This window comes from Gorilla gorilla, chromosome 7 (genome assembly GCF_029281585.2).
Source record: "Gorilla gorilla gorilla isolate KB3781 chromosome 7, NHGRI_mGorGor1-v2.1_pri, whole genome shotgun sequence".
Taxonomy (NCBI): domain Eukaryota; kingdom Metazoa; phylum Chordata; class Mammalia; order Primates; family Hominidae; genus Gorilla; species Gorilla gorilla.
Window position 1 is genome coordinate 149,823,387 of NC_073231.2, and position 23,745 is coordinate 149,847,131.

Sequence of the window (23,745 nt, forward strand, 5' to 3'; positions counted from 1 at the left end):
AACAACCCACTATCTGTTAACTGATAAACGCATAAGCAAAAGTGGGCACTTCCACACCACGGAACCGACTCCAGCGAGGGGAGGGTGAGGTGCTGATGGCGCGGCGACGTGAGCAGCCCTGACAGCGTCCCGGCAAGTCGAAGAGGCCAGACCCAGGGCCAATACAGGCCAATCCATCACCATTCCTGTCTGCCTGAGCCCCTCAGCCCCCCCATTCTCCCTGTCCCCCATCCAGGGCAGATTCCTCTGGGGCTGAGGCTACTGCAGCCTGTGGTGGGAGAGCTCTGGGCACCCTGTGGGAGAGGCCTCCATGCTGAGGGCTGTGGGCTGGTGACTTAGACAGTCGGCCCAGCTGCCAAGAGGTGTCCAGTCGCCCAGCCCCCCAAGCCTGGCCTGACAGCTCATAGAGGCTGGGCCGTCCTGCCGCACCATGGGAGCCTGGAGAGAGACCTGGGGTGGGTGCGGCAGGGCGGGGACAGTTCTAGGAGAGAGTTGTGGCAATGCAGGTGAGTGGAGGTGAGGTGGTCAGTCCATAACTGAAAAGAGAGCAGTGTTGCCAGGGGCTAGGTGACAAAATATCCTGGAATCGACAGCTACACAACTCCGAATCTACTGAAACCACTGAATTGGACACTTCGAATGGGTGAATGGTATGGCATGTGAATTACCTCTCAATAAAGCTATTAAAAAATACTAATAATCAGCATGAGGTCAACCTAATTGGTACTGACATGAAAAGCCAGTGGCTCCAGAGGAAATCTCGGTCTGAGCTCCCTGTAAAGGGGTGGCCAAATCCGTGTGTTCTCTCCCGCCCTCTCTCATGCACAGCGATCACCCCAGCCGGGAGCCTGAACCCAGAGGTGTGACTCTCCCCGTTTTTCTTTGTATACTTCCACCCTGCTTGATTTTTTTTTTTTTTTGGAGCGTTTTACTTTTGACAGTAAACACCGACCAAAATTCCTCTCCAGTGAGCCCCAAATAACCTCCAGCCTGCCCTCTGCCAGCTGAGCACCAACCACTGCAGATGACGCCCTACGCCATCACCCACTCACCCGTGCAAACACCCTGCAGTGCTGGCCAAGGGCCTGGGGCCAGTGCCAGGGACACAGATAACCAAGCTCAGAGTCCAGGACAGGGGAGAGTGGGGACACATGAGGAGGGGGCCAGGCACAGTGGCACTGGGCAGGCCCAGGGCTGGCAAGGGGTCCTGAACAGAGTGCAGGCCACAGGCTGGGCACACGCCCTGTGGGCACCAAACACACCCAGCCCCTCTCCAGGCCCACTTTTCCCCCAGACCAATGCAGGCCTCCCACCCCTGGCCCCCTGCCCCACACCAACGTCACCCACTCACCAACAGTACTCACCCCGGCCTCATTCTCACCCCTGCTGCCCCCTCCAGGACCATCTCACAGCACCCCTAAGCCCCACTCCCATCCCTAACATGACAACCTAAAGTCTCTATCCCCAGGTGCCCAGGCCCCCGGCTGGCCCCACTCCCCACTCCCTGGCCTGCACTCATGCCCTGACCCCCAAGACAGGCCCCTGCCCACAACGCTGCACTGCTGCTGGCCCGCTCTTTCTTTCTTCACTGACCACCTCACCTCCACTCACCTTCATCGCCACAACTCTCTCCTAGAACTGTCCCCGCCCTGCCGCACCCACCCCAGGTCTCTCTCCAGGCTCCCATGGTGTGGCAGGACGGCCCAGCCTCTATGACCTGTCACAGGCCAGGCTTGGGGGGCTGGACGACTGGACACCTCTTGGCAGCTGGGCCAACTGTCTAAGTCACCAGCCCACAGCCCTCAGCACGGAGGCCTCTCCCACGGGGTGACCAGAGCTCTCCCGCCACAGGCTGCAGTAGCCTCAGCCCCAGAGGAATCTGCCCTGGATGGGGGACAGGGAGAATGGGGGGGCTGAGGGGCTCAGGCAGACAGGAAGTTGGCGATGTTCCGAGCGGAGCAGTGGCCGACTGACTGTACAGGGAAGACCGGGGATTTCCAGGGGAGAGCCAGGGAATGACGTATCCAGGGGAGGGTCTGAGATGTTGTGGGGTGGGGGGTGAAGGTCACCGGAGTGAGGGTCAGACAGGGAGTTGTCTGTGAGAGGGCAGAGTGAGGTGGAACCGAGGCAATGCCACAGAGGGGAGGAGGCCAGGAGGCCTAAGCCAGAGCACCTCCTCAGTGCAGGGATCAGCTGGGCAGGGGGCACAGGCCTGGCCTCCCTGCCCTCCTCAGAACCACCAAATGCTGAGCTGGGCCCAGGACAGGGGCCCACAACTGCTTACCACGGAGGGACTTGGGGCTGCCTCGCCATCACTGGCTGGCTGGCAAGGGGTGCCATGCCCTCCCACAGTCCCTCCACCCCAGGGACAGGAAGGGCCAGGGCTCCAGCCCTCTAGCAGGTCCAAGGGGCTCACAGAGGTCAGGCCTGGAAAGGTGTAGGGCACAGGGGCCACCTCTGACCTCCTGCAGGCCCTCCTCAGCCTTGGTCCATGGCTCCCAGACACAGGTACCAGCCCAGCCCCTCCCGTCCCCTTGTCTCAAGCCAGGAGCTAAGGAGACTTGGGGTACCTGGTGTGCTCACGGAGCCTCAGCACATGCCTTGCTGTTTAGCCACTCTCAGGCCAGTGCCACACACATGCGGGCAGCTGCACCATCATGTGACAACTCCACTTCAGGCAGGCACCCCGGCCCCCCTGCCCCCTCACCAGCCTCTACTACCAAGCCCAGAAGGCAGACAATGGGCCAAGACTGCAAGTGTGCCCAACACCAATCCTGGCCTTCAGAGGAGCTGAGCTTGGGAGGGAGGACCCTGAGAGAGGGTCCCAGCAACCTCCAGGGATCTGTCTGGCTCACCCCTGGATGAATCAGAAGTAGCTCCCACCCCAGGAGGTAGAGGAAAGACAGCCCTGGGGCCAGGAAAGCCTCAGCACAATGCCCAGAACAGGCTGGGGCACCCCAGGCAGCCCAGCAACCTGACCAGACCAAGAACTCCAGGAGGAAACGATCCTGCACAGTTCCCGCACTTTGAACAGAGCGGTCAGCTCAGAAACAGCTCTGTCCTGGGGCTTGCCAGGAGGGCTGGAGCCCAGGTGGGCGGCTGCTTCCCTGCCCTATACCCCAGCACCCCTCTGGGTGCTCCCTCCAAGGCAGGGCCGGCCATGTAGAGCATGAGCAACAGGCTGCCCGCTCCAGGCCTCCCCAAGGGTGCAGGAGTGTCTCCCCTGGCCCGAATGAACTAGTCACACAGGCAAAGCGGCTGGGCACAGCACTGTCAAAGAGAGCCACAGCAGTACATCCACCCTGCCCCAGAGCTGTCGCTGGAGGACGCCTGAAGGAGATAAGTTCGGGGCACCATGAAACCTACCCAGCTGGGCAAGGTTGTGGTGGAGAGCGGCACCACGGGGCCCCAGCAGGACCTCTCTCCCTGAGCTGCCCTTGGGGGCAGAGCCAGCAAAACCAGCCACGTGGAGCTGAAGCCTGCTCTGATCGGCTCTGCCCGGGGGCCCCCACCGCGACCCTCCCCAGCAGCTCAGTCCCTTGCCCCTAAGCCTCTGCAGGCTGGCAGCCAATGCTGTGTCCACAACCGCCTGGAGCCGGGCGACCCAGGCTGAGCCAGGCAGCTGGGCTGCAAGAATGGCCGGCAGGACCAGGACCTGGGAGGGTCCAGGGGCTCCCCGTGGGCGTGGACTAGGGCAAGGGGGTCTGCCGAGGCACCAAGCAGGTGGGCAGGCCACTCTGATGCTCCCCTAGAGAGGAAGGAGGGGCCACCCTGACCCCTAGCCCACAGCTGACCCCTAGCCCACAGCTGTCCCCTAGGGAACAGAGAAGGGGTGTGGGGGGGGTGCCCTGCCAAGGAAGGGTGGCAGCCCAGGCCCTCGCCAGTTTAGGGAGGTGAGGAGAGGCGGCAACTATGTGACCCATTGCCAGGCGGCGGGGCTGCCCCTGTTCCATGCAGACGTGCCCCAGAGGTGGGGCAGGGGATGGCTCAGCCTTGACCCATATGTCTGCTGGCCACAGACACCGGATCCTGGCTCAGACAGCCGACCCCGACAAGCCCTGAGCGCCCCCACCCGCCCGCGGCCCACCCCACCCACCCGAGCCGCGCGATGCCCTATTAAGGGCATGGCCCCGGGGGCTCAGCGGAGCGAGCCCTCCCCTTCCCTAGGCACTGGCAGCCGTTGGGGGCGATCCAGGCGGACGAGGCCGGCGGAGTGGCCGCGCTCGGGCCGGCGATCGGGACCGCCACCGTGGACAACAAGGTGCTCGGCGGCTGGGCTGTCAGGAGCGGCCCGGCAGGCAGCGGGACGGGGGGCCGTACCTTTGTACTTCTCGCGCACCTCCTCGTAGGCCTGGATGAAGTCCTGCTCGTCGGGCAGCGGGCCGGACGTCAGCAGGCCGGCCATGCCGGCGGGCGCGGGGCGCGGGGTGCAGCGGAGCCTCCAGCACCCGGCGGCCACTCTGTCCCCGCGGCCGCGCGCGCCGCTTAAAGAGGCCGCCCCCGCCCCGCCCCCCGCACCCAGGATGCCCCACGGGCGGGGCGGGGCCGGGGCCGCCGAGGCCGGGCAGAGGGAGCCGCGTCTGGGCGCCTCCCGGCGGGCCGGTTCCGGGGGCTCCGAGTCCCGCACGCACGCCCCTTCCCGTTCTCGCCCGGGTCGCGGCCGCCGACACCGCGGTCGCCCGGGGGTCCTCGGGTGGCCCCCGCCCAGGGGCGGCCGCGACCTGTCTGTTCCCCGCCGGGCCGGCGACCTGCCTCCGAGACGCGCCCCTGCCCACCCCCCACCTCGCTTCCTGCGTGCAGCTGAGAACTTTCCCATTGCAACATCGGAGACGACTGAGTCGGTATAAAGAACCCTTAAAACACTACACACAAGAAAAATTAAGTACACATACGAGGACTGGAATAGCCCATTCACAGAAGGAAAAAATGCTTGGTGATAATTAAAACAACTCTTTCCACCCATCAGATCGGCAAAGCCCCCGCTCTCCCCGCCTTCACCAATGTCGGCCACCCTGTCTGGGATGCCCCTGGCCGTGTTTTCTCCAAGCTTAATGCCATATGTCCTGTAACTGCAAGTCCCGCTTCCAGGAATCGGTCCTAAGGAAACCATCAGAGGACGCAGAGCCCTGGCGCGGAAGGTGCTGGCTGGGGGCAAAGCCTCTGCAGTGAGTACTGAAGGCAACCACGGTCAGCCGGGGCCTCGGGACCCCCCACACTCCTCCACAACTGTAAAGGTGATGCTGAAGAAAGCCCAGGCATGGGAACGACACAAGTGATTCCCTTTCAAGTGGGAAGAAAGTGACTTCTTTCTTTAAAGTCCGTGTGTGCTGTGAAAAGCCCTGAAGGTCATGCAGATGGAACCAGACCCTGGGGCTGGAGCTGGGTGCAGAGCAGTGACCCTCTCCTTCCCTCTTTCCTGCTCCTACCAGCCCCGCTTCCCGTCGTCTGCAACATCCCCCCAGGGCTCAGCACCTGGCCTTGCAGCCCTCTCCTGGCCTCCCGCAGGGGCCTCCCTGCCCTCCGGCTGGAACAGGTCAGGACTCTCAAGCCAAAGCCTAGTGAGCTACTGCTCCTCCCTCTCCTAGCACACCCTGCCCATGGCCTCCAGCTCTAGGTCACCCACTTCCCTCCTGCCCTCCCCCTTCCCCAAGCATCTAGCTGGATGCTTCCCATCGTTTTCCCTGGATGGGGAGCTATTGGAAGGCAAGGCCAGATCCTGGCTCAGGAAGAGGCTGGGGCTCCAGACAACCAGGTACCCCCTCCCTATACACTGCTCCTGTACATTCCCACCTGGCCGCCATTGTGGCAGCCAAGACCGAGGGCCTGGTGGGGAGCCCAAAAAATTATCCTTGTTGCATCTGGGCACTGGACCGTGTTAAAATCAAGGATGGATGCCGCGGCAAGAAGCCCAACCCCAGGCCTCATGAACCGCCTGGGCGGGGCCAGCAGGTGGCGCTGTGCCGCCTGCACTCACCTGGGACGCACGAGGCCCTCCCTGACCCGCAGATCCCCCTAGGCCTCCCCCACCCAGTCCCAGCTCCAGCGCCTAGCACGCAGCGGGAACTCAGTCAACCTGCGCGTGCCAAGGAGGTGCACAGGCAAGGCCCTGCGCAGTTACCTGCGATGCGAATGACCGCCCGCTCAGCTGGGTCCAGGACACTCCCGTTGCTCCCAGCGCCACCCCCGCTGCGCCGGCTCCGCTGCGTTTTCCCAAGGTTCCAGGGCAGTGTGTCCCCAGGGCTGGGCGAGCCACTGCTTCCATTGGAGACATCTTCAGCGACTGCCCGGACCTCAGCGTCCTCACCTGACATGGCCTCCTGGAAGGGGAGCAGGAGGGGTCACATCTCTGCCTGTTCAGGAGTGGACTCTGCACGCCGACCCACCCACCACCTTCTTAACCTAGACACTGACCTCTTCCCCACCCAGCCTCTCGCCTGGACACTGGCACCCACACCCCTCCTGCACTCTGCTGTACCCACATATTGACCCCCATGCTCTGGCCCCAGGCACTGACTTACCCTCTCTCCATCCATGACTGCCTTGCCCCCTCCCGCGCACTCCTCAGATACCCACGCAGTGACGCCCCAGCCACTGGCCTTACCCTCCAGTCCATCACCAGGACACTGACCACCCTGGCCACCCCCACTCCCGCACACTGACTGCCACTCTCCTCTCTTAGTCACCCACACCCCACCCACCTACTCTGTCACCCAGGGGCTCAACCGGCACACGACAGACCACCTTCCACTCTGTCAAATGGAAGGGGAAGGGGTGACTGACTACCTTCACTCAGATGCCGGCCTCCACTGCCTCCATCCCAAACTGGACCCGCCTCTAACCCTCTAATCGCAGGCAGGCGAGGCCATCAAGGAACGCCGACCACCGCCCACTCCACTCACCGGGTCATCAGGGAAGGACACCCAAGCCCTTCCCCTGGACACCGGCAGTCCACCTCCAAGCTCTCTCGACCTCTAGGACTCCCCATCACGCCATCCCACCTCAGCCCGCAGTCCCACCTCGATCTCCGCAGCGAAGGCCTATAAATAGCTGCAGCCGCAGCGGCGTGGGCCGCGGGAGCTCTGCTGCAGCGAGGCCGGGAGGTAGCCCAGGCCGCCGCTCCAGCAGCCCACAGTGGGGGCGCGTACACCGGCACCGCGGACGCAACCAGGACGCACGCATACCCACGCGCGCACACTCCCCAGCCCCCGTCCCCAAGAGCACTGGCGTGCGGGAGGTGAATGGGGCTCTGTCTCGGAGGGGGTGGGCTGGCGTGGGGGCACAATGTGGGCTCTGTGCCTCCGCCCTCAGGCCAAGGGCTAAGGAGGAGACAGCGGACACCGAGGAGGGGGCCGCCGCGCCCCGCCCCCACTGGCTTCTCCACGGGCCGCCCCGGTTGCAGCCCCCCGCCCGGAGCCCTGCGGTCAGCCGCGCCTCCCCAGCAGCCTTTCCTGCCCACACCCCGGGCACCGCCCGTCCAGTTCCGCAGTCTCGGGCGTGCAGGGAGGTGCTGTCCTCTCGAGCGAGGGCAGGAGGGGGCGCGGCGCAGCCCCTAGTTCCGTGTGGCCTGCGGCCGGAGACCGCCCCCCGACCCCCACCCCGCAGCGCCCGCACGCGGCGCTCCTCTCCATCCTGGCCGCGGTCATACATGCCTGGTGGCTCCGCTCACTTCAGCTCTGCCGCCGCAGCCAGACTGCTCGGGCCGGGAGAGCGGCGGAGGCGGCGCAGGCGGGGCGAGCCCCGAGCCCCGCCCCGGCCCCCACCCAGAGCTGCGCCGCGCGGGCCCGGCCGAGAGCGAGCGAACGCTGCCAGCGAGATCGGGTGCCCGTGTCTGCGCGGGGCCGCCGAGATCTCGGGAGCGGCGGGGCCGGGGCCCGCGCGGGCGATTCGGCCAGGGCAGCGGCGCACACCTGAGCCCCCGGCGCACGGGGCGGGCCGGTAGTCAAGGAAACGCTGTCTGCGCCGGCGTGCGCGACACGGGAACGTCGTGCGCTCGCCCCGGTGAGCTCCGGGCCCCGCCCCGCTCCCCGACGCCTCCTCGGAAGCAGCAGATCCCGCCCCTGGGCCGCGGAGGTCCCCACTCCCCAAACAGAGGTCGCAGTCAGAGTTCCCGGGTCCCTTCCGCCTGGGTTCACGTTCACGTTTATTCAAACAACAGAGCCGACTCGGGCGAGGTCTGGGAGCGGCGGGCGGGCGGTGTCGCCTCCTGGGCTCTGCTGACCCCTGGTGGTGGGGTCGGCCCAGGCGGGGACCTAGCCCAGCCCCCCTCGGCCGCTGCTGAACCCCATCCCCCACACCGCCTTCTGGAGCCCGCAGAGGGAGGCAGGGGCGTCCCCGGGGACAGCTCAGGCGGCCACAGTTGGGGGCGGGGAGCATCAGCCTGTGCGGAGCCGGGAGCCTGGGAAGCAGGAGGCCAGAGGGTGGCCCCTTCGGTTAAGTGTCTGGGGAGCGGCCCGGGAGCCCAGAGGGGTCGTCGGGGGAAGCGCGGGGCATGTGCTCGCAGGTGATGAGGTGGGTGGGCAGCGCCTGGGTGTCGTGGAAGATGACGAAGATGCTGGGCTGGCAGATGCGGTCCACGGCGCTGTCGTAGCGCAGGAGCACGTGGCCAGGACCCCGCAGAGGGGGCGCCCGCAGACCGCGGCGGCCCTGCCCGTAGTCGCCAGTCAGCACCCGTGCCACAAACACCGCCTTATGGCCATCGGCGTTGGGGGGCGAGTAGCGGTCCTGCACCGACAGGGAGGCGCGCCTGGCGAAATACACGCCCTTCCCGTAGACCGTGGCTGCAGGGCGGGATGGGGCAAGGTCAGGGTGGTCGGGGTGCGCAGAGCCCCCGCCCCTGCCCGGCTCAGGCCTCACCGTTGCGGCCGCAGAAGCTGCGGTTGAAGCCGTGGGCGCAGATGTCAGGCACTGCCGGTGCCGTCGTGCCGTGGTACAGCACCTGCTCCACCGGGCGCCGCTCGCATCGCTGCAGCAGGCGCTCCCGGTACAGCTCATACTGCTGCCGCAGCAGCGGGTGCGACACGCGCTCCACCTGCGGGGAAGGCCCGGGCCAGGATTAAACACCCTCCCTACGCCCTGGGGCCGACGCAGGGCAGAGCTGAGCCTGGCAACCAGGAGCCCTCTGTTGGAGGAGTCCAGGGTTTGACGGAGCCCTTGCAGCCCCCATCATGCTCTGTCCAGCAGCAGACAGTAACACCTCCGTGAAGCAAGTGACTTCAGAGGGCCGCTGGGGAGGCCTGACCCCTCCCCCTCCCGTGGAGGTCTGCCGGTGGGCAAACCCCACCCACTCAAGCGAGGCCTCTGCAGAGAAAAGCTGAGCCAGGGCCCTATGCTGCCTACAGGACTTGACTCCAACACGAGGAGATGCCACAGACCTCTCAGTGCTGAAAGACCCAGGTGGGAGAGAAGGCCTCAGGTGACCAACCTGACAGTCAGCCCTGGGAAACACTTTTAAAGAAATTTTAAATAGTTTCTTCAGAGGGTTGCAAAAGAACACCACGTCTATTAAACAAAACTAGCTGCTATGAAAAGGAACTAGTCTGAAAACCAGAGTGCTCCTGCATTCAGAAAGGGACGCTGAGCTAAATCTAGAGGGGGTGAGCCAAATGAGGAAGTGGTTCAAACTAAGACCCAGCTGGTGTTCTAGATGGAGTTCAGGAACTGACGCAGAGTGAGAAGCTAACGGAAGAGAAAGGAACTCCGAGGGAGCAGGTGAGGGGGCCTGAGGTCTGAGCCCGCATAGCAGGAGCTCCACCGGCCGGAGCTCCAGCACACACAGGGAAGACGCTTCCCTGAGCTGAAGGAACATCTTCAGATACACAAGATCCGTGAAATGCCAAGAAGGACAATGAGGAAAGACAACGCCCCTGGCACCCACGTGCCAGGAAACCTCAATCTTCATAGTGAAAGAAAACTCTGCAAGTTTTTTTTTTTTTTTCTTTGAGAGGGAGTCTGGCTGTGTCGCCCAGGCTGGAGTGCAATGGCGCGATCTCGGCTCACTGCAAGCTCCGCCTCCCGGGTTCACGCCATTCTCCTGCCTCAGCCTCCTGAATAGCTGGGACTACAGGCACCTGCCACCGCGCCCGGCTAATTTTTTTGTATTTTTAGTAGAGAAGGGGTTTCACTGTGTTAGCCAGGATGGTCTCAATCTCCTGACCTCGTGATCCGCCCGCCTCAGCCTCCCAAAGTGCTGGGATTACAGGCGTGAGCCACCGCACCTGGCCAACCCTGCAAGTTTACACACACACACAACAAGGTCAATATGCAAACCGGAAGAAGTCTCGCCTTCTTACATTGGGTCTCTCATTACTGACACCAGATGCTAAGAAACCATGGGAGGATATTTTTTAACTTTCCAAGAAAAATATTCTTTTAAGAATGAAGAAAAACAGCAATGTCTTCAAATATCTGAGGAAAAACATATTTTGAACCTGAACACTATATCCAGCCAAACTAGTAGTGAAGAATGAGGACAAATAAGGGCATATTAGGACACACGAGAACATGGAAGTTCATACCAACAGCAAATTACAGTTGCAACATACCTCTAATTGTAAAGGGCAATATAAATTTAAAAGTCGGCTGGGTGCAGTGGCTCACGCCTGTAATCCTGGCACTTTGGGAGGCCAAGGTGGGTGGATCACTTGAGGTCAGGAGTTCGAGACCAGCCTGACCAACAATGGCAAAACCCCGTCTCGCCGGGCGCGGTGGCTCACGCCTGTAATCCCAACACTTTGGGAGGCAGAGGCAGGCGGATCATGAGGTCAGGAGATCGAGACCATTATGAAACCCCGTCTCTACTAAAAATACAAAATTTAGCCGGGCGAGGTGGCAGGCGCCTGTAGTCACAGCTACTGGGGAGGCTGAGGCAGGAGAATGGCGTGAACGCAGGAGGCGGAGCTTGCAGTGAGCCGACATCGTGCCACTGCACTCCAGCCTGAGTGACAGAGCAAGACTCCGTCTCAGAAAAAAAAGAAAAAAAACCCATCTAAGCCGGGTGCGGTGGCTCACACCTGTAATCCCAGCACTTTGGGAGGCCAAGGCAGGCAGATCACGAGGTCAGGAGATTGAGACCATCCTGGCTAACATGGTAAAACCCCATCTCTACTAAAAATACTAAAATAAGCCAGGCGTGGTGGCAGGCGCCTGTAGTCCCAGCTACTCCGGAGGCTGAGGCAGGAGAATGGCGTGAACCCGGGAGGCAGAGCTTGCCGTGAGCCGAGATCGTGCCGCTGCACTCCAGCCCGGGAGACACAGCGAGACTCCGTCTCAAAAAAGAGAGTGCCCCGCGCAGTGTCATCAGCACAGTGACCGCAGCGAGCCCGGGCCTTTCTGTGGAGGCAGAAGAGCGCCCAGAACGGCACAAGGGACGCATCTGTGGAGCGAGTAATCCTCAAAATGACCACAAGATGGCATCACCGCCCCATGCTCCAAATAAGGAAACTGAGGCCTGGAGCTGGTCCCATAGTCCCTGCTGACCCAGCCACGAGTGGCAGAGTGGGCACCGTCACTCAGGCCTATCAGATCCCAAGGCCCCCACTCTGTTCCCTCCTGTTTCCCTACCCACTTTGGGAACGCCCTCTGGGCAGAGAACAGGGCTGGGAGCCTGTCAGCTCCTGGTCAGCTGACCTTGATGTAGGCGAGAGGGACAGGCCACAGACTTGGCAAGGTGCTAATGGTGCAAGAGCCCAGGACGCCATGAGGCCAGAGAGACAGGGCGTGGACTCACACGAACGACGCGGATGCTGCTGCGGGCAGCGTCCAGGGTGTCGTAGAAGGCCCGCACCACCTCCTGGAACTCCCCGGTGTTCTCTGCCAGACGCTCCAGCTTGTTCCAGGGCCCCTTCAGCGTCTGCCCCGCCACTGATGCATGGGGAAAAGCGGGGGTCAGAGCCATGCCTGGGGCACTAGCCCCTGCTAACCAGCCCACCCCACCGTCCCTCAGTCCAGGAGGTAGACTCACAGGTAGGGCCTGAAGCTGCCAAGGGAAAGGCCAAACTCTGATCCCAGGGGCCAGCCAGAAGTGCCACCAAGTGGCGGGCAGCACGGGCAGGGTGGGCCCCGAAGCCACGGAGGATGGTGCAGTCACCACGCAGGGCAACACTCACACCATGGCACCGCTCCAGGCGAGCACGCAGCTCTGCAGGCAGTGTGCGGCGCCAGGGCCCCACCGTCTCCTCCTGGAGGTGGACCTCCAAGGCAGCCCTGAGCGCCCGGTCCAGCTCCTCCACATCCTGCTCAAAGGCCGAGTGCACCACCAGCTGGGCCTTGCCATCAGTCCCCCCATCTGGGGGCTCTTCTGCCACCAACGGGGGCTGCTCCAGCAGGGAGAGGGCTAGGGCTTGCCGCAGGGCAGCAGCCTCCTCCTGCTCAGCCACCTGATCTTGAGGCTCCAGTGACCGGTGGAGGGCCAGCTGCAGAGCGGCCTCCTCCTCCAGCCACCTGGGTGCCACAGTGCTGGGGTCCACAGGCTCCTCCTCCTCATGCCCTGGGGTCGCCTCCTCCTCTGGCTGCTCCTGAGGCCCTTCCTCCTCCAGCTCCCGAGGCAGCCAGTCCTCCCCGTCTAGGTCTAGGCCCTCCAGGGTGGCCAGCAGTTCTCGGACCTCCTCTGGGGGCAGGGAGAGGCCACTGGGTCAGGGGCTGGACCCAGGAGGAGTTGGAATGGGTGAAAGATGGGGAGCAAGTTTTTAGGGTACAGGGTGGGCCTAAGATGGGTCAGTAGACAGATGGGAGCACAGAGCAGGGCAGGGGGTGAGGTCAAGTGAGGGCCACAGGATGTGCTGACCCTACCCAGGCTCACGTCCTCCTGGTCACCACCTGTACTGTCTGGGGTCCACAGGGTGTGGGCGCTGCCAGGGAGCACTGGGAGGGCCTCGGTAGGGTCCACCTGTAGGGAGAGGATGTCAGGACCACTAGCCTCTGGGCAAGGGCAGAGGAGGCCTGGGGCAGAGGCGTGAGAAAGGGGAGGGCAGGGGTGGGACTCCATCTCTACCTCTTCAAGGCCTGTGTCCAACGTGGCTGTGGCCAGGCGCTCTGTCCCAAAGACACACTGGAACTGAGCCTCCAGCCCCTGGAGAAGGTGCTGCCCTTCTGGGCCCAGGAGAAACCTGGCGCTGCCCGGGTGCTCCAGGCACAATACATGGCAGCTAATGCTGCCCAGCAGGCTCCGCAGAAACTCCTCAGCCGCCTGGCAGGAAGCCTGGGCTCCACAGAGCTGCAGGGCCATTGCAGAGATGGAGTTTGCAGGTTTAGAGCACAGGAAAGGTACTTTGAGTCCCCAGTAGGAGGAGGGGGCTGAAGGTGAGGAGTCCTGAGGGGTCACTCACCCGAAAGCCAGTCATATCCGGTCCTTCAAGTGGGAAGAGAGCGACGTCTCCCAGGCCCGCAAGAAGGTCCTCATGGTAGAGCTGCAGGAAGCGCATCGCCCCTGGCTCCATCAACAGCACCATCTCCACCAGGCCCTCCTGCCCCGCCAGCTTCACACATCCTGGGCTCACAGGCCCTGCCTTCTCCAGAGACCCCATGGCGATCTCCATGGGACCCACCAGCCCCTCTTGCTCTGGTGAGTCCATGGCAATTTCCACCAGGCCCTCCTGCCCTGGCAACCCCTTAGAGGTCTCCACTGGGCCTGCAGACCCCACAGGCCCCAGGCTCATGGGCCCCTCCTGTTCCTGCAACCCCACAGGCCTCAGGCTTACCAGCCCCTCATGTTCCAGAGAACCCATGGGCATCGAGCTGACTGGCTCTGCCTGTCCCAGAGACCCCATGGGACCTGTCCTCAGAGAGGCCCCTGACTGCCCTGGTTCCTGGCCAGAGCCCGTTGTCATAATCCCTGTACCCTGCACCATGGGACCTGTCCTCAGAGAGGACCCTGACTGCCCTGGTTCCTCGCCAGAGCCCATTGTCACAGTCCCTGCACCCTGCAGAGCCGTCACCAACCCTCCGGTCCTCAGGAGAGCATGCTTGGTAGCCCTAGGCCCCTGGGTGGACGGGTGGTCCCCTCCACTGGTGTTCTCAGCCAGCTCCTCGGGCTCTAGGACGTCGTAGTGGGGGACAAGGCTCAGCTCTGAGCCCTGCAGCCGGTGCTCCTGCTGCAACACTCGTTCTGCCACTTGGAGGAAGGGAAGGGACAGAAAGCCTGTCAGATTTCTGCAGGAGAGGGACGGTCGGCTGGGTCTGCCCAGCCCCACTCACCTTGCCACTGTTGGAAGGAGGCAACAGTGCCCAGGGGCCCGGGTAGACGTTGCAGGTCCTCCAGGGGCCCCCCACCACTGCGGCGCTCATTCTCCAGGTACAACTCCAGCAACAGCAGGTCCACAGAGGCACCATCCCCCACCACACGCACCGCTCGGGCCTGGGGAACCCGGGCCAGGGACACCAAGGTCCCCTCCAGGCCCAGATTCTGGGCCTGCTCCTCCAGGACACGGACATCTGTGGGGTATGTGCAGGTCAGCTCAGGGAACCTCCCCTAGCCAGCACCTCAACCCCAACCCTGCCTCTCACCTGCCTCAGAAAGGGGCTTGGGCAGCTGGACCAGAGCCCGGTCTGGCCGGGGGCTGGCCAAGGCACAGCAAGGCTGTACTGGGAGCCCCGAGGCACGCAGCAAGGCCTGGACATGCTGCTCCAAGCGCTGGGTTGTGGTGCCAGGGGGCAGTCCTTGGAGCAGCAGGCGTGCAGGGGCTCGTGGTGGAGCTGGCCGCAGGCTCAGCTGGGCACCATGTAGTTTGTGATCTGCCTGGGCCAAGACCCTCTCGGCGTCTGTGGGCAGGGGCGGGGCAGGACGTCAGGCATTAGAACATCAGGGCACCCAGGCTGTCCCTTCAGTCAGCCCTCTCACCTGCAGGCTCTCTGAAGGTGAGGACGCCCCCACAGCCCAGTCTCTGCCAGCTCAACACAGGTCCCCCTCCAGAGCGTCGGCGGTTTTCAAAGTAGAGCGTGAGCAGCTCGTCGGGCACGGCAGGGGGCAGTCCACGGACCTCCACTGCCACCCCTGCCTCTGCCTCCGCCATTGCAACCCTGGGACGGGGCATCAGGTGGGTAGGGAAACAGCCCATTCCACCCCACCTGCCCCTCCCCAGGCCCCTCCGAGGTGTGTCCTCAATGCTCCCCCATTATGGGTGGCCCCACACACAGCACTTACATTCCCCGCGGCCGCTAGGCAGCCTCAGGCCGTGAGCTCAGCCAGGACTCCTGCGCCTGCCCCTCAGCAAGCCTAACCCTGCAGGGAGCAGGAAAACAAAAGTGAAACTGAAAGACGGAAGGAGGGAGGGAGCAGCTGGGCCCTGGGCGCTGAGGCCTGGGTACTGGGGCTCAGATGCTTCCTCTCCTGCTGCAGCCTCAACCCCCAGCTGACCAGGAGGTATTGGCCAGGCTGGACCCCTCAGGACCCTCCAGCCAACCCAGCTCAGCCCACCGGCCCTACCTGGCCCACTCCGGCCCCTGGTTGGCAGGGTAGACAGGAGTGTCCTCTGGTGGCCCTCCACTCCCCTGGCCTCCATGGCCCGAAAATGGCCAATCACCCGCCCCACTAAACCCACCAAGGGGCCTGAGTCACTGCCCCTCACTCAGGATCTCCAAGCCTCTGTGTCCATGACACCCTCTGCACGCAAAGTGCTGGGTCTCCAGGCCCGCCCCCGGCCAAGGCTGGCCTTCAATGCCCCCAGCAACCTTCTCAACCCTGCTCCTGGTCCCTCACACCTGCCAGGTGCTGAGCATGGGCGGTTCCCCACCCTTGGTCTCCAAGAATGTGCACTGCAGCACAGCCTTCCTCCCGCCTCAGGTCCTGCCTGCCCATTCCTGCAGCTTTCTGTCCTGCCTGCACCTCCCCATCTCACACCATCATTGGCATCGTCACAAGTAACCTCAGAAGGTGACAAGGCAATGGCTCCACTGCATTCCTTGCTGCCGCTTAATCCTCACCACAGAAAGGGAAACGGAGGTGCAGACAGGCCCACAGCGGCACCAGGCCTCAAACCTGGGCGGTGCCTTCAGAGTCCACACTCCCACTCGCCACAGATCTCCCACATCACCCAAGCTCCATTTGCTTCCAGCCTTTCAAAGAGCTGTGGCCACTACCGCTCTCCATCTCCTACTTCCCACTCACCCCTCAGCCCACCAAAACCCAGCCCCACCCCTGCTGTTCCTCCCTCCAGGGAGCTGAGGACCCTGGCCAGCCTGCACTCCTAGCCCTGCACATGCCACACCTCTGCTGCCCCGACCCTGGTCCCAGCCTCCAGCATCTCTCGCTAGGTAGCTAGGCTAACCTCTTAACTAGTCTCTGTCTGCCACTCCCGTGGTGGGTCCTCAACAGAGGTGTCACGGTGAGCCTTGTAAAATGACACCAGCAGCTGCTACAGCTCCCAGCATCAGCAACAGTAGAAACCAAAGTCCTGGGGGCCGGGCGCAGTGGCTCATGCCTGTAATCCCAGCACTTTGGGAGACTGAGGCAGGTGGATCACGAGGTCAGGAGTTTGAGATCAGCCTGGCCAACATGGTAAAACCCTGTCTCTACTAAAAATATAAAAATTAGCCGGGCATGGTGGCAGGTGCCTATAATCTCAGCTACTCAGGAGGCTGAGTCAGGAGAATAGCTTGAACCTGGGAGATGGAGGTTGCAGTGAGCTGAGATCGTGCCATTGCACTCCAACCAAGGTGATAGAGTGAGACTCTGTCTAAAAAAAAAAAAAAAAAAAAAAAAAAAAAAACCCAAAGTCCTTTTGAGGACCTGCCCCCTGCCCAGCTGCACCTGACCAGACCTCAGTCCCTTCTCTGGCCCCATGCCCCCTGCACACCCTGATGCTCAGAGGGCTCCAGGCTGTCAGCTCTTCCTGCAGAGCTACAGGCCACTCCTGCCTCAGTGGCCTGGGACTGGCCCTTCCCTCTGCTTGGCCCTACCTTCCCCACAAACCCCCATGGCCACCCCTCTGGCATGATCTCCCTTACTCTGCCTTTTTTTTTTTTTTTCTGAGACGGAGTTTCGCCCTTTCACCCAGGCTGGAGTGAAGTGCCGTGATCTCGGCTCACTGCAACGTCCACCCACTGGGTTCAAGTGATTCTCCTGACTCAGCCTCCCGAGCAGCTGGGATTATAGGCGCCTGTCCCCATGCCCAGCAAATTTTTGTATTTTTAGTAGAGATGGGTTTTCGCCATGTTGACCAGGCTGCTCTCGAACTCCTGACCTCAGGTGATCCACCCACCTTGGACTCCCAAAGTACTAGGATTACAGGCATGAGCCACCGCGCCCAGCCCCTTAGTCTGTTTTTAAGGCAGATTTAACATAAATCTAAAAACACTTAGGGACTCTGCCTACATGACCCCTCCTGAAGCCCTTTACTCAACTTTGTACTCAGCATTTTATTTATTTATTTAATTTTTAAAAATTTATTTATTTTGGCCAGGCACAGTGGCTTACCCTGTAATCCTAGCACTTTGGGAGGCCAAGGCAGGCAGATCACGAGGTCAGGAGATTGAGACCATTCTGGCTAACACGGTGAAACTCTGTCTCTACTAAAAATACAAAAAATTACCCAGGCATGGTGGAGGACGCCTGTAGTCCCAGCTACTTGAGGATGAGGCAGGAGAATGATGTGAACCCGGGAGGCGGAGTTTGCAGTGAGCTGAGATCATCCCACTGCACTCCAGCCTGGGCAACAGAGCAAGACTCCATCTCAAAAAAAAAAAAATTATTTATTTTCTTTGAGACGGAATCTCCCTCTGCGTCCAGGCTGGAGTGCAGTGGTGCAATCTTGGCTCACTGCAACCTCTGCCTCCCGGGTTCAAGGGATTCTCCTGCCTAAGCCTCCCAAGTAGCTGGGATTACAGGCACGCACCACCATGCCCAGCTAATTTTTGTATTTTTAGCAGAGACAGGGTTTCACCCTATTGGGCAGACTGGTCTCAAACTCCTGACCTCAGATGATCCACCTGCCTCAGCCTCCCAAAGTATTGGGATTACTGGTGCCAGCCACCATACCCAGCTATTTTATTTTTATTTACTTATTTATTTTTTGAGACAGAGTCACACTCTGTTACGCAGGCTGGAGTGCGGTGGCGCGATCTCAGCTCACTGTAACCTCTGCCTCCCAGGTTCAAGCCATTCTCCTGCCTCAGCCTCCCCAATAGCTGGGATTACAGGTGCACACCACCACGCCCAGCTAATTTTTTTTTCGTATTTTTAGTAGAGACGGGGTTTCACCGTGTTAGCCAGGATGGTCTCCATCTCCTGACCTTGTGATCCACCCGCCTCGGCCTCCCAAAGTGCTGGGATTACAGGCGTGAGCCACCGCGCCCAGCAAGCATTTTATTTTTCTTAAAGGTCTCTCAAATTTTGTGAGCTTCTGCTTCTGCAAAGGTAGAAGTTACCTTCTACAAGGGTAAATCCATCCCTGCTTTTTCCACGTTTTCTCTAATGGAACTCATCACAGGTTACCCATTACGCCGACCCTGGCTGCAGAGGGCCTGCCACAGGCACCACTCACACCACAAGCAGACTGGTACAGTTTCGGGAATTTCTGTGGACTGGTTGTCCAGCTGGGGGTAACTTGAAACCAGCCCCGGTGGAGTCTTCACACCACGCGCATGTGCAAAACATGCACCCCAGGCTTCCCCTCACTAGGTCCGGCTGCTAAACATTGCGCCAGCGCACCATAGGTGCAGGACTCAGAGCGGCCTGGGAGAGGCCGGCCCTCCAAGGGCGGGAGGGCAGGTGGGGTCTGGGCCCCGGGTGGGAAGGCTGGCAGCAGGATGTACCCTGCCTGTGTCAGTCACTGCTCCCCCAAGAGGACTTGGGAGCTAAGCAGGGAGGTGGCCTGGCCTCCAGTCCTGCTGTATCCCCAAGCCTCAGCCCCTCGCAGCTTGTGAGGACGTTAGGCAGACAAGCGAGCGTTCAGGGTCTCTAGTGTGAAAATAAGACATCGTATTTGTTAGTACAAAAGGGTGACTGTGGTCAAGAATAATCGTACATTTTAAAACAACTCCAGGAGTATAACTGGATTGTTTGTAACACGAAGGACAAATGCCTGAGCTGATGGATACCCCATTTACCTTGATGTGAGTATAATGCATGGCGTGCCTGTATCAAAACATCCCATGTAGCCCGTAAATATACACCTACTATGTATCCACAAGAATTAAAAAAATAAAAAAGGGTCTCTAGTAGCAGGCCTGGCAGAGTTTGGGCTGATAGAGAAAATGGGGCAATTAAACCACGAGGCCTCGATTTGGGAACTAAAGGATTAGGCTTCTTGATTTGGGATAGACCTGGATGAAAAGAAGTGAACGTCGGGTTTTAAGGCCGAGAACGGACGGTCAGTCCCGGGCAGCTTCAGCAAATCCCGCATTTAGGAATAAATTTCTTAACTACCGAACGGCCAAATTGGCCAGACCAGACTTCTGCCTCCAGGGGTCTTCAGCGCCCACCGCCCGACCCCACCCCTCGGCAGACAGTGAGAGGCGGTCCTCTGGCCGGAGCAAAGAGGAACACGCAAGGCGGTGCAGCGGGTGGGGTCCTCGGAAGCCCCGCCCACCGCCCCCGCCCACCCCGAAGCTCGCCCGGCCCCGCCCCCTGCCCCGCCCCGTCACAAGGCCCCGCTGCGTCTTCCGAGCCGCAGGCGCAGGCCCAGCCGAGCGGCCGCTGAGCGGGTGCGGGTGCGGGCGCATCGGCCATCACCGCGCGGCCGCGCAGCGGACACCGTGCGTACCGGCCTGCGGCGCCCGGCCACCGGTGAGTCCCCGGCCCGAGCCCAGGAGCGCCTCCGACCCGCTGCGACGCGCGGCCGGCCGCCCCCGCCCCCGCCCCCACGCGGATCTTGCGCATCCGAGCGTGGCCGCCTCGGGTCAGTAAGTTGGTCCGGCCGGGGCGCGCGGCAGCTCGCGGCCGGAGGTGGCGGCGGTGGTGGGGGCGGGGAGCCGCGGCGGCCTGGAGCCGGAGGGAGGGGGCGGCGCGCTGCGGCGACTGCTGGACCCGTGACCCTGTGCGCCCCCGGCCCGCGGAGGGCCCATCCGCTCTCGGTGCCAGTGCCACGGCCGCAGCCCCTACCCGCCTCGCCCCACGCCCGCTTTGTTCCCCGCACGCCCCGTGGTCGCTTCCATCCCCCACACACCCCCGCACCCCGCTGTTCCCGGCGTACCCCACTGGCAGGCACCGGCAGCCGATCCAGGCCCGATCCCCCCACCCCGGAGCCAGGGGCCGTTGGGCCCTGTTGTTGGGCTCCCGGGGGTGGGGGGGGCTCGGGCCTTTGTTGGTCACAGATGGCCCAGGGATTTCCTGGGATAGAAATAGCCGCCGGCTCCGGCCCCTTAAAGCTGCTTAAGGGGCGGGATGCGGAGGGGAGGGTCCGGGCACACCCCACACGTCCCCGACCGAGACCCCAGCCTCCGCGCTGAGCTCCCACCCGGGAGACGCCGGCAGCGGCGCAGGCCTCCGGTTGCTTGTGAGAAACGACCCAAGCCCCAAATCCCGAGGCTGGCGGTCGTCCCCTCGCCCGGCCCCTCCCCCACCCTAAAGGCGGCCTAGAGCCCTGGGAAGGCCCCACGGTGCCGCCCGTCCGGTCCTCACGCGCTTCTCCGGGCCCAGGCTCCGGGGCTCCCCACAGCCTGGGGCAAAGGTCACGGTCTTCACTTGCTTCCCCCTGGGTTCCCAGAAGCAGGTGGAGTTGCGCAGGGCTGGGTCCCGACACTGTCGTCAAGCCAAGTGTTCCACTGTTCCTTGTCTGTCTTCTCTAGGGGCGGACCGCGGAACCCGAGGCCATGTCCCATGAAAAGAGTTTTTTGGTGTCTGGGGACAACTATCCTCCCCCCAACCCTGGATATCCAGGGGGGCCCCAGCCACCCATGCCCCCCTATGCTCAGCCTCCCTACCCTGGGGCCCCTTACCCACAGCCCCCTTTCCAGCCCTCCCCCTACGGTCAGCCAGGGTACCCCCATGGCCCCAGCCCCTACCCCCAAGGGGGCTACCCGCAGGGTCCCTACCCCCAAGGGGGCTACCCACAGGGCCCCTACCCACAAGAGGGCTACCCACAGGGCCCCTACCCCCAAGGGGGCTACCCCCAGGGGCCATATCCCCAGAGCCCCTTCCCCCCCAACCCCTATGGACAGCCACAGGTCTTCCCAGGACAAGACCCTGACTGTGAGTCTCAGGAAGGGAGGGGTGGGGTGGCCGGGAGGGCAGGGGGAGGTGCTTGTGAGTGGCACTGACCCGGCCTGTCTGCTTCTCAGCACCCCAGCATGGAAACTACCAGGAGGAGGGTCCCCCATCCTACTATGACAACCAGGACTTCCCTGCCACCAACTGGGATGACAAGAGCATCCGACAGGCCTTCATCCGCAAGGTGGGTAGGGGCATCTCCAAGGCGGTGGGGGGTGTGGCTCCCAGCGGATGACTCTGAGCGGCTCCTTCCCCAGGTGTTCCTAGTGCTGACCTTGCAGCTGTCGGTGACCCTGTCCACGGTGTCTGTGTTCACTTTTGTTGCGGAGGTGAAGGGCTTTGTCCGGGAGAATGTCTGGACCTACTATGTCTCCTATGCTGTCTTCTTCATCTCTCTCATCGTCCTCAGCTGTTGTGGGGACTTCCGGCGAAAGCACCCCTGGAACCTTGTTGCACTGGTAACCCCCAAACCTGAGCCTCTGTGCCTGGGTCCGGCCATGCAGTCTCACACGCCCACTCTTCCGGGCCTGGTCACCGTGGTTCTCCTTGTGCTCATGAGGCAGGGGCGGGCAGGGGTGGCATGGGGGCACACACCCAAGGTCAGCCTGTGTCTCCCAACCGCAGTCGGTCCTGACCGCTAGCCTGTCATACATGGTGGGGATGATCGCCAGCTTCTACAACACCGAGGCAGTCATCATGGCCGTGGGCATCACCACAGCCGTCTGCTTCACCGTCGTCATCTTCTCCATGCAGGTGAGGGGCCTCCCGTGGCTGGGCTGTGGCCGCAGGGGCTGAGCAGCTTTCCCAGGCCCAGCCCCATGGCCCGTTCCTCTCCCACCTGCAGACCCGCTACGACTTCACCTCATGCATGGGCGTGCTCCTGGTGAGCATGGTGGTGCTCTTCATCTTCGCCATTCTCTGCATCTTCATCCGGAACCGCATCCTGGAGATCGTGTACGCCTCACTGGGCGCTCTGCTCTTCACCTGCGTGAGTGAGGGGTGACCTTGGCCGGGGGCGGGATGCTGGGCAGGCAGGCTTGTCCCTCAACACCACTGTGCTGTCACCTCCAGTTCCTCGCAGTGGACACCCAGCTGCTGCTGGGGAACAAGCAGCTGTCCCTGAGCCCAGAAGAGTATGTGTTTGCTGCGCTGAACCTGTACACAGACATCATCAACATCTTCCTGTACATCCTCACCATCATTGGCCGCGCCAAGGAGTAGCCGAGCTCCAGCTCGCTGTGCCCGCTCAGGTGGCACAGCTGGCCTGGACCCTGCCCCTGGCACGGCAGTGCCAGCTGTACTTCCCCTCTCTCTTGTCCCCAGGCACAGCCTGGGGAAAAGGATGCCTCTCTCCAACCCTCCTGTATGTACACTGCAGATACTTCCATTTGGACCCGCTGTGGCCACAGCATGGCCCCTTTAGTCCTCCCGCCCCCGCCAAGGGGCACCAAGGCCACGTTTCCATGCCACCTCCTGTCTACTCATTGTTGCATGAGCCCTGTCTGCCAGCCCACCCCAGGGACTGGGGGCAGCACCAGGTCCCGGGGAGAGGGATTGAGCCAAGAGGTGAGGGTGCACGTCTTCCCTCCTGTCCCAGCTCCCCAGCCTGGCGTAGAGCACCCCTCCCCTCTCCCCCCCCCCCCCACCCTGGAGTGCTGCCCTCTGGGGACATGCGGAGTGGGGGTCTTATCCCTGTGCTGAGCCCTGAGGGCAGAGAGGATGGCATGTTTCAGGGGAGGGGGAAGCCTTCCTCTCAATTTGCTGTCAGTGAAATTCCAATAAATGGGATTTGCTCTCTGCCTTCCCCTGGTCACTCTTCTCCCTGCCACTTTCAACATGAAGTTGGGAGGGGCTCCAGGCCCTCCCTGCTGATGGAGACACAGGACCAGAAATGAATAGTGGAGATTAATACAGTGCCAAGCCTCTGCCCACACACAGCTACATCATAAGGTGTGTGTTGGGTTCCCAACTGATGGACAGAGACCCTGGGGTGCCCAGAGTGAGTTAAGCCTGTGCTGGGGTACCCCGATGGTAAGTGGCCTGGCTGTGTCTACCAGGTGCTCCCTGGAGATGGCACAGTATAGCCGCCTCACTCTTTTGTCGCCTGGGCCAGCGGCACAGGTCATTGGCCTGCCCCAGGGCAGCCTGCCATGCTCCTTGGGCGCTCCTTGGGCCTCCCCAGCTCTGTGCAGTCCATCTGTGTGGGCACCCTGATATTCCACCCAGGCCTGCCTCTCTCCAGCCTCCCCATGAGAAACGCAGGCTGGAGATCCCGTCCAAGAGCTGGACAGAGACTGAGGGCTCAGCCATTTGGGCCCCTTGGCCTGCCCAGGCCCGGTCCTTTGGAGCCCTCAGCCCCATCCTGCAGTGCGTTTCCTGCCCTGTGACGCCTGCTGCTCCTGCAGGGGGTCCCTCCATTGCCTGGGACCTGGCTGGTCTGAGCCCTGCTGAGCTCTCACACCCCGCGGCTCTAGGCCCAGAGGCAGCTTTGGACTTGGATATTCCCACTGCAGCCTCGAGGCTCTGCATGCTGCGTGGCCTGAGGATCTCTCCAGGCCCCTCCCCACTGCCCAGTCAGTCCCCTTAGCACCTCTGTGTACGAAGCC

At 62.2% G+C, this 23,745-nt stretch overlaps 3 protein-coding genes across 15 annotated transcripts in view; 1 reads left to right on the forward strand and 2 right to left on the reverse strand.

The window, feature by feature from the left end:
• Positions 1-7,754, reverse strand: part of PLEC (plectin) — a 61,017-nt gene extending 53,263 nt beyond the window's left edge. For 4 of the 10 annotated variants that reach the window (XM_031013976.3, XM_055348483.2, XM_055348481.2 and 1 more), the window contains exon 1: positions 4,321-4,466. In XM_031013976.3, coding sequence (XP_030869836.3) covers positions 4,321-4,405 — 85 coding nt within the window. In that variant the 5' untranslated portion in view covers positions 4,406-4,466. Of the gene's footprint in view, positions 1-4,320; positions 4,467-6,118; positions 6,318-6,899; positions 6,995-7,649 lie in introns of those variants that run through there. The other 6 variants (XM_055348490.2, XM_055348489.2, XM_031013969.3 and 3 more) reach the window with 4 other exon arrangements.
• Positions 7,755-8,104: 350 nt separating this feature from the next.
• On the reverse strand, positions 8,105-20,236 carry PARP10 (poly(ADP-ribose) polymerase family member 10). 3 transcript variants are annotated; one of them, XM_019032365.4, is made up of 12 exons: positions 20,124-20,236; positions 15,137-15,214; positions 14,834-15,012; positions 14,500-14,754; positions 14,191-14,427; positions 13,323-14,107; positions 12,989-13,210; positions 12,814-12,883; positions 11,960-12,604; positions 11,726-11,859; positions 8,854-9,028; positions 8,105-8,777 (listed from the first exon to the last, which is right to left on the reverse strand). In XM_019032365.4, coding segments are annotated over exons 2-12 (3,051 nt in total). In that variant the 5' UTR covers positions 15,139-15,214; positions 20,124-20,236; the 3' UTR covers positions 8,105-8,430. The 3 variants fall into 3 exon arrangements, with proteins under 3 accessions (XP_018887910.3, XP_004047703.3, XP_018887909.3); XM_004047655.4 differs by having other exon boundaries at positions 12,787-12,883; XM_019032364.4 differs by lacking the exons at positions 15,137-15,214; positions 20,124-20,236 and having other exon boundaries at positions 12,787-12,883; positions 14,834-15,050.
• On the forward strand, positions 19,534-22,939 carry GRINA (glutamate ionotropic receptor NMDA type subunit associated protein 1). Of its 2 annotated transcripts, none has more exons than XM_031013662.3 (7): positions 19,534-19,717; positions 20,719-21,121; positions 21,211-21,323; positions 21,397-21,597; positions 21,764-21,892; positions 21,984-22,127; positions 22,211-22,939. In XM_031013662.3, the coding sequence occupies exons 2-7, from the start codon at positions 20,743-20,745 to the stop codon at positions 22,358-22,360; spliced, it is 1,116 nt and encodes a 371-aa protein (XP_030869522.1). In that variant the 5' UTR covers positions 19,534-19,717; positions 20,719-20,742; the 3' UTR covers positions 22,361-22,939. The 2 variants fall into 2 exon arrangements, with proteins under 2 accessions (XP_030869522.1, XP_055204479.1); XM_055348504.2 differs by lacking the exon at positions 19,534-19,717 and adding an exon at positions 19,902-20,004.
• The last annotated feature ends 806 nt before the right edge of the window (positions 22,940-23,745 follow it).

What these genes read in the sequence shown, in the direction of transcription:
- PARP10 (XM_019032364.4), bottom strand. Translation starts at nt 15,050, where the DNA reads ATGGGCTGTTTCCCTACCCACCTGATGCCCCGTCCCAGGGTTGCAATG. An exon ending in CAAGCCCCTTTCTGAGGCAG is followed by an intron (nt 14,428 to 14,499) that starts GTGAGAGGCAGG and finishes CATACCCCACAG; the next exon opens with ATGTCCGTGTCCTGGAGGAG. An exon ending in GCAGCATCCGCGTCGTTCGT is followed by an intron (nt 9,029 to 11,725) that starts GTGAGTCCACGC and finishes CCTTCCCCGCAG; the next exon opens with GTGGAGCGCGTGTCGCACCC.
- GRINA (XM_031013662.3), top strand. Translation starts at nt 20,743, where the DNA reads ATGTCCCATGAAAAGAGTTTTTTGGTGTCTGGGGACAACTATCCTCCC. An exon ending in CCCAGGACAAGACCCTGACT is followed by an intron (nt 21,122 to 21,210) that starts GTGAGTCTCAGG and finishes TCTGCTTCTCAG; the next exon opens with CACCCCAGCATGGAAACTAC. An exon ending in TCGTCATCTTCTCCATGCAG is followed by an intron (nt 21,893 to 21,983) that starts GTGAGGGGCCTC and finishes TCCCACCTGCAG; the next exon opens with ACCCGCTACGACTTCACCTC.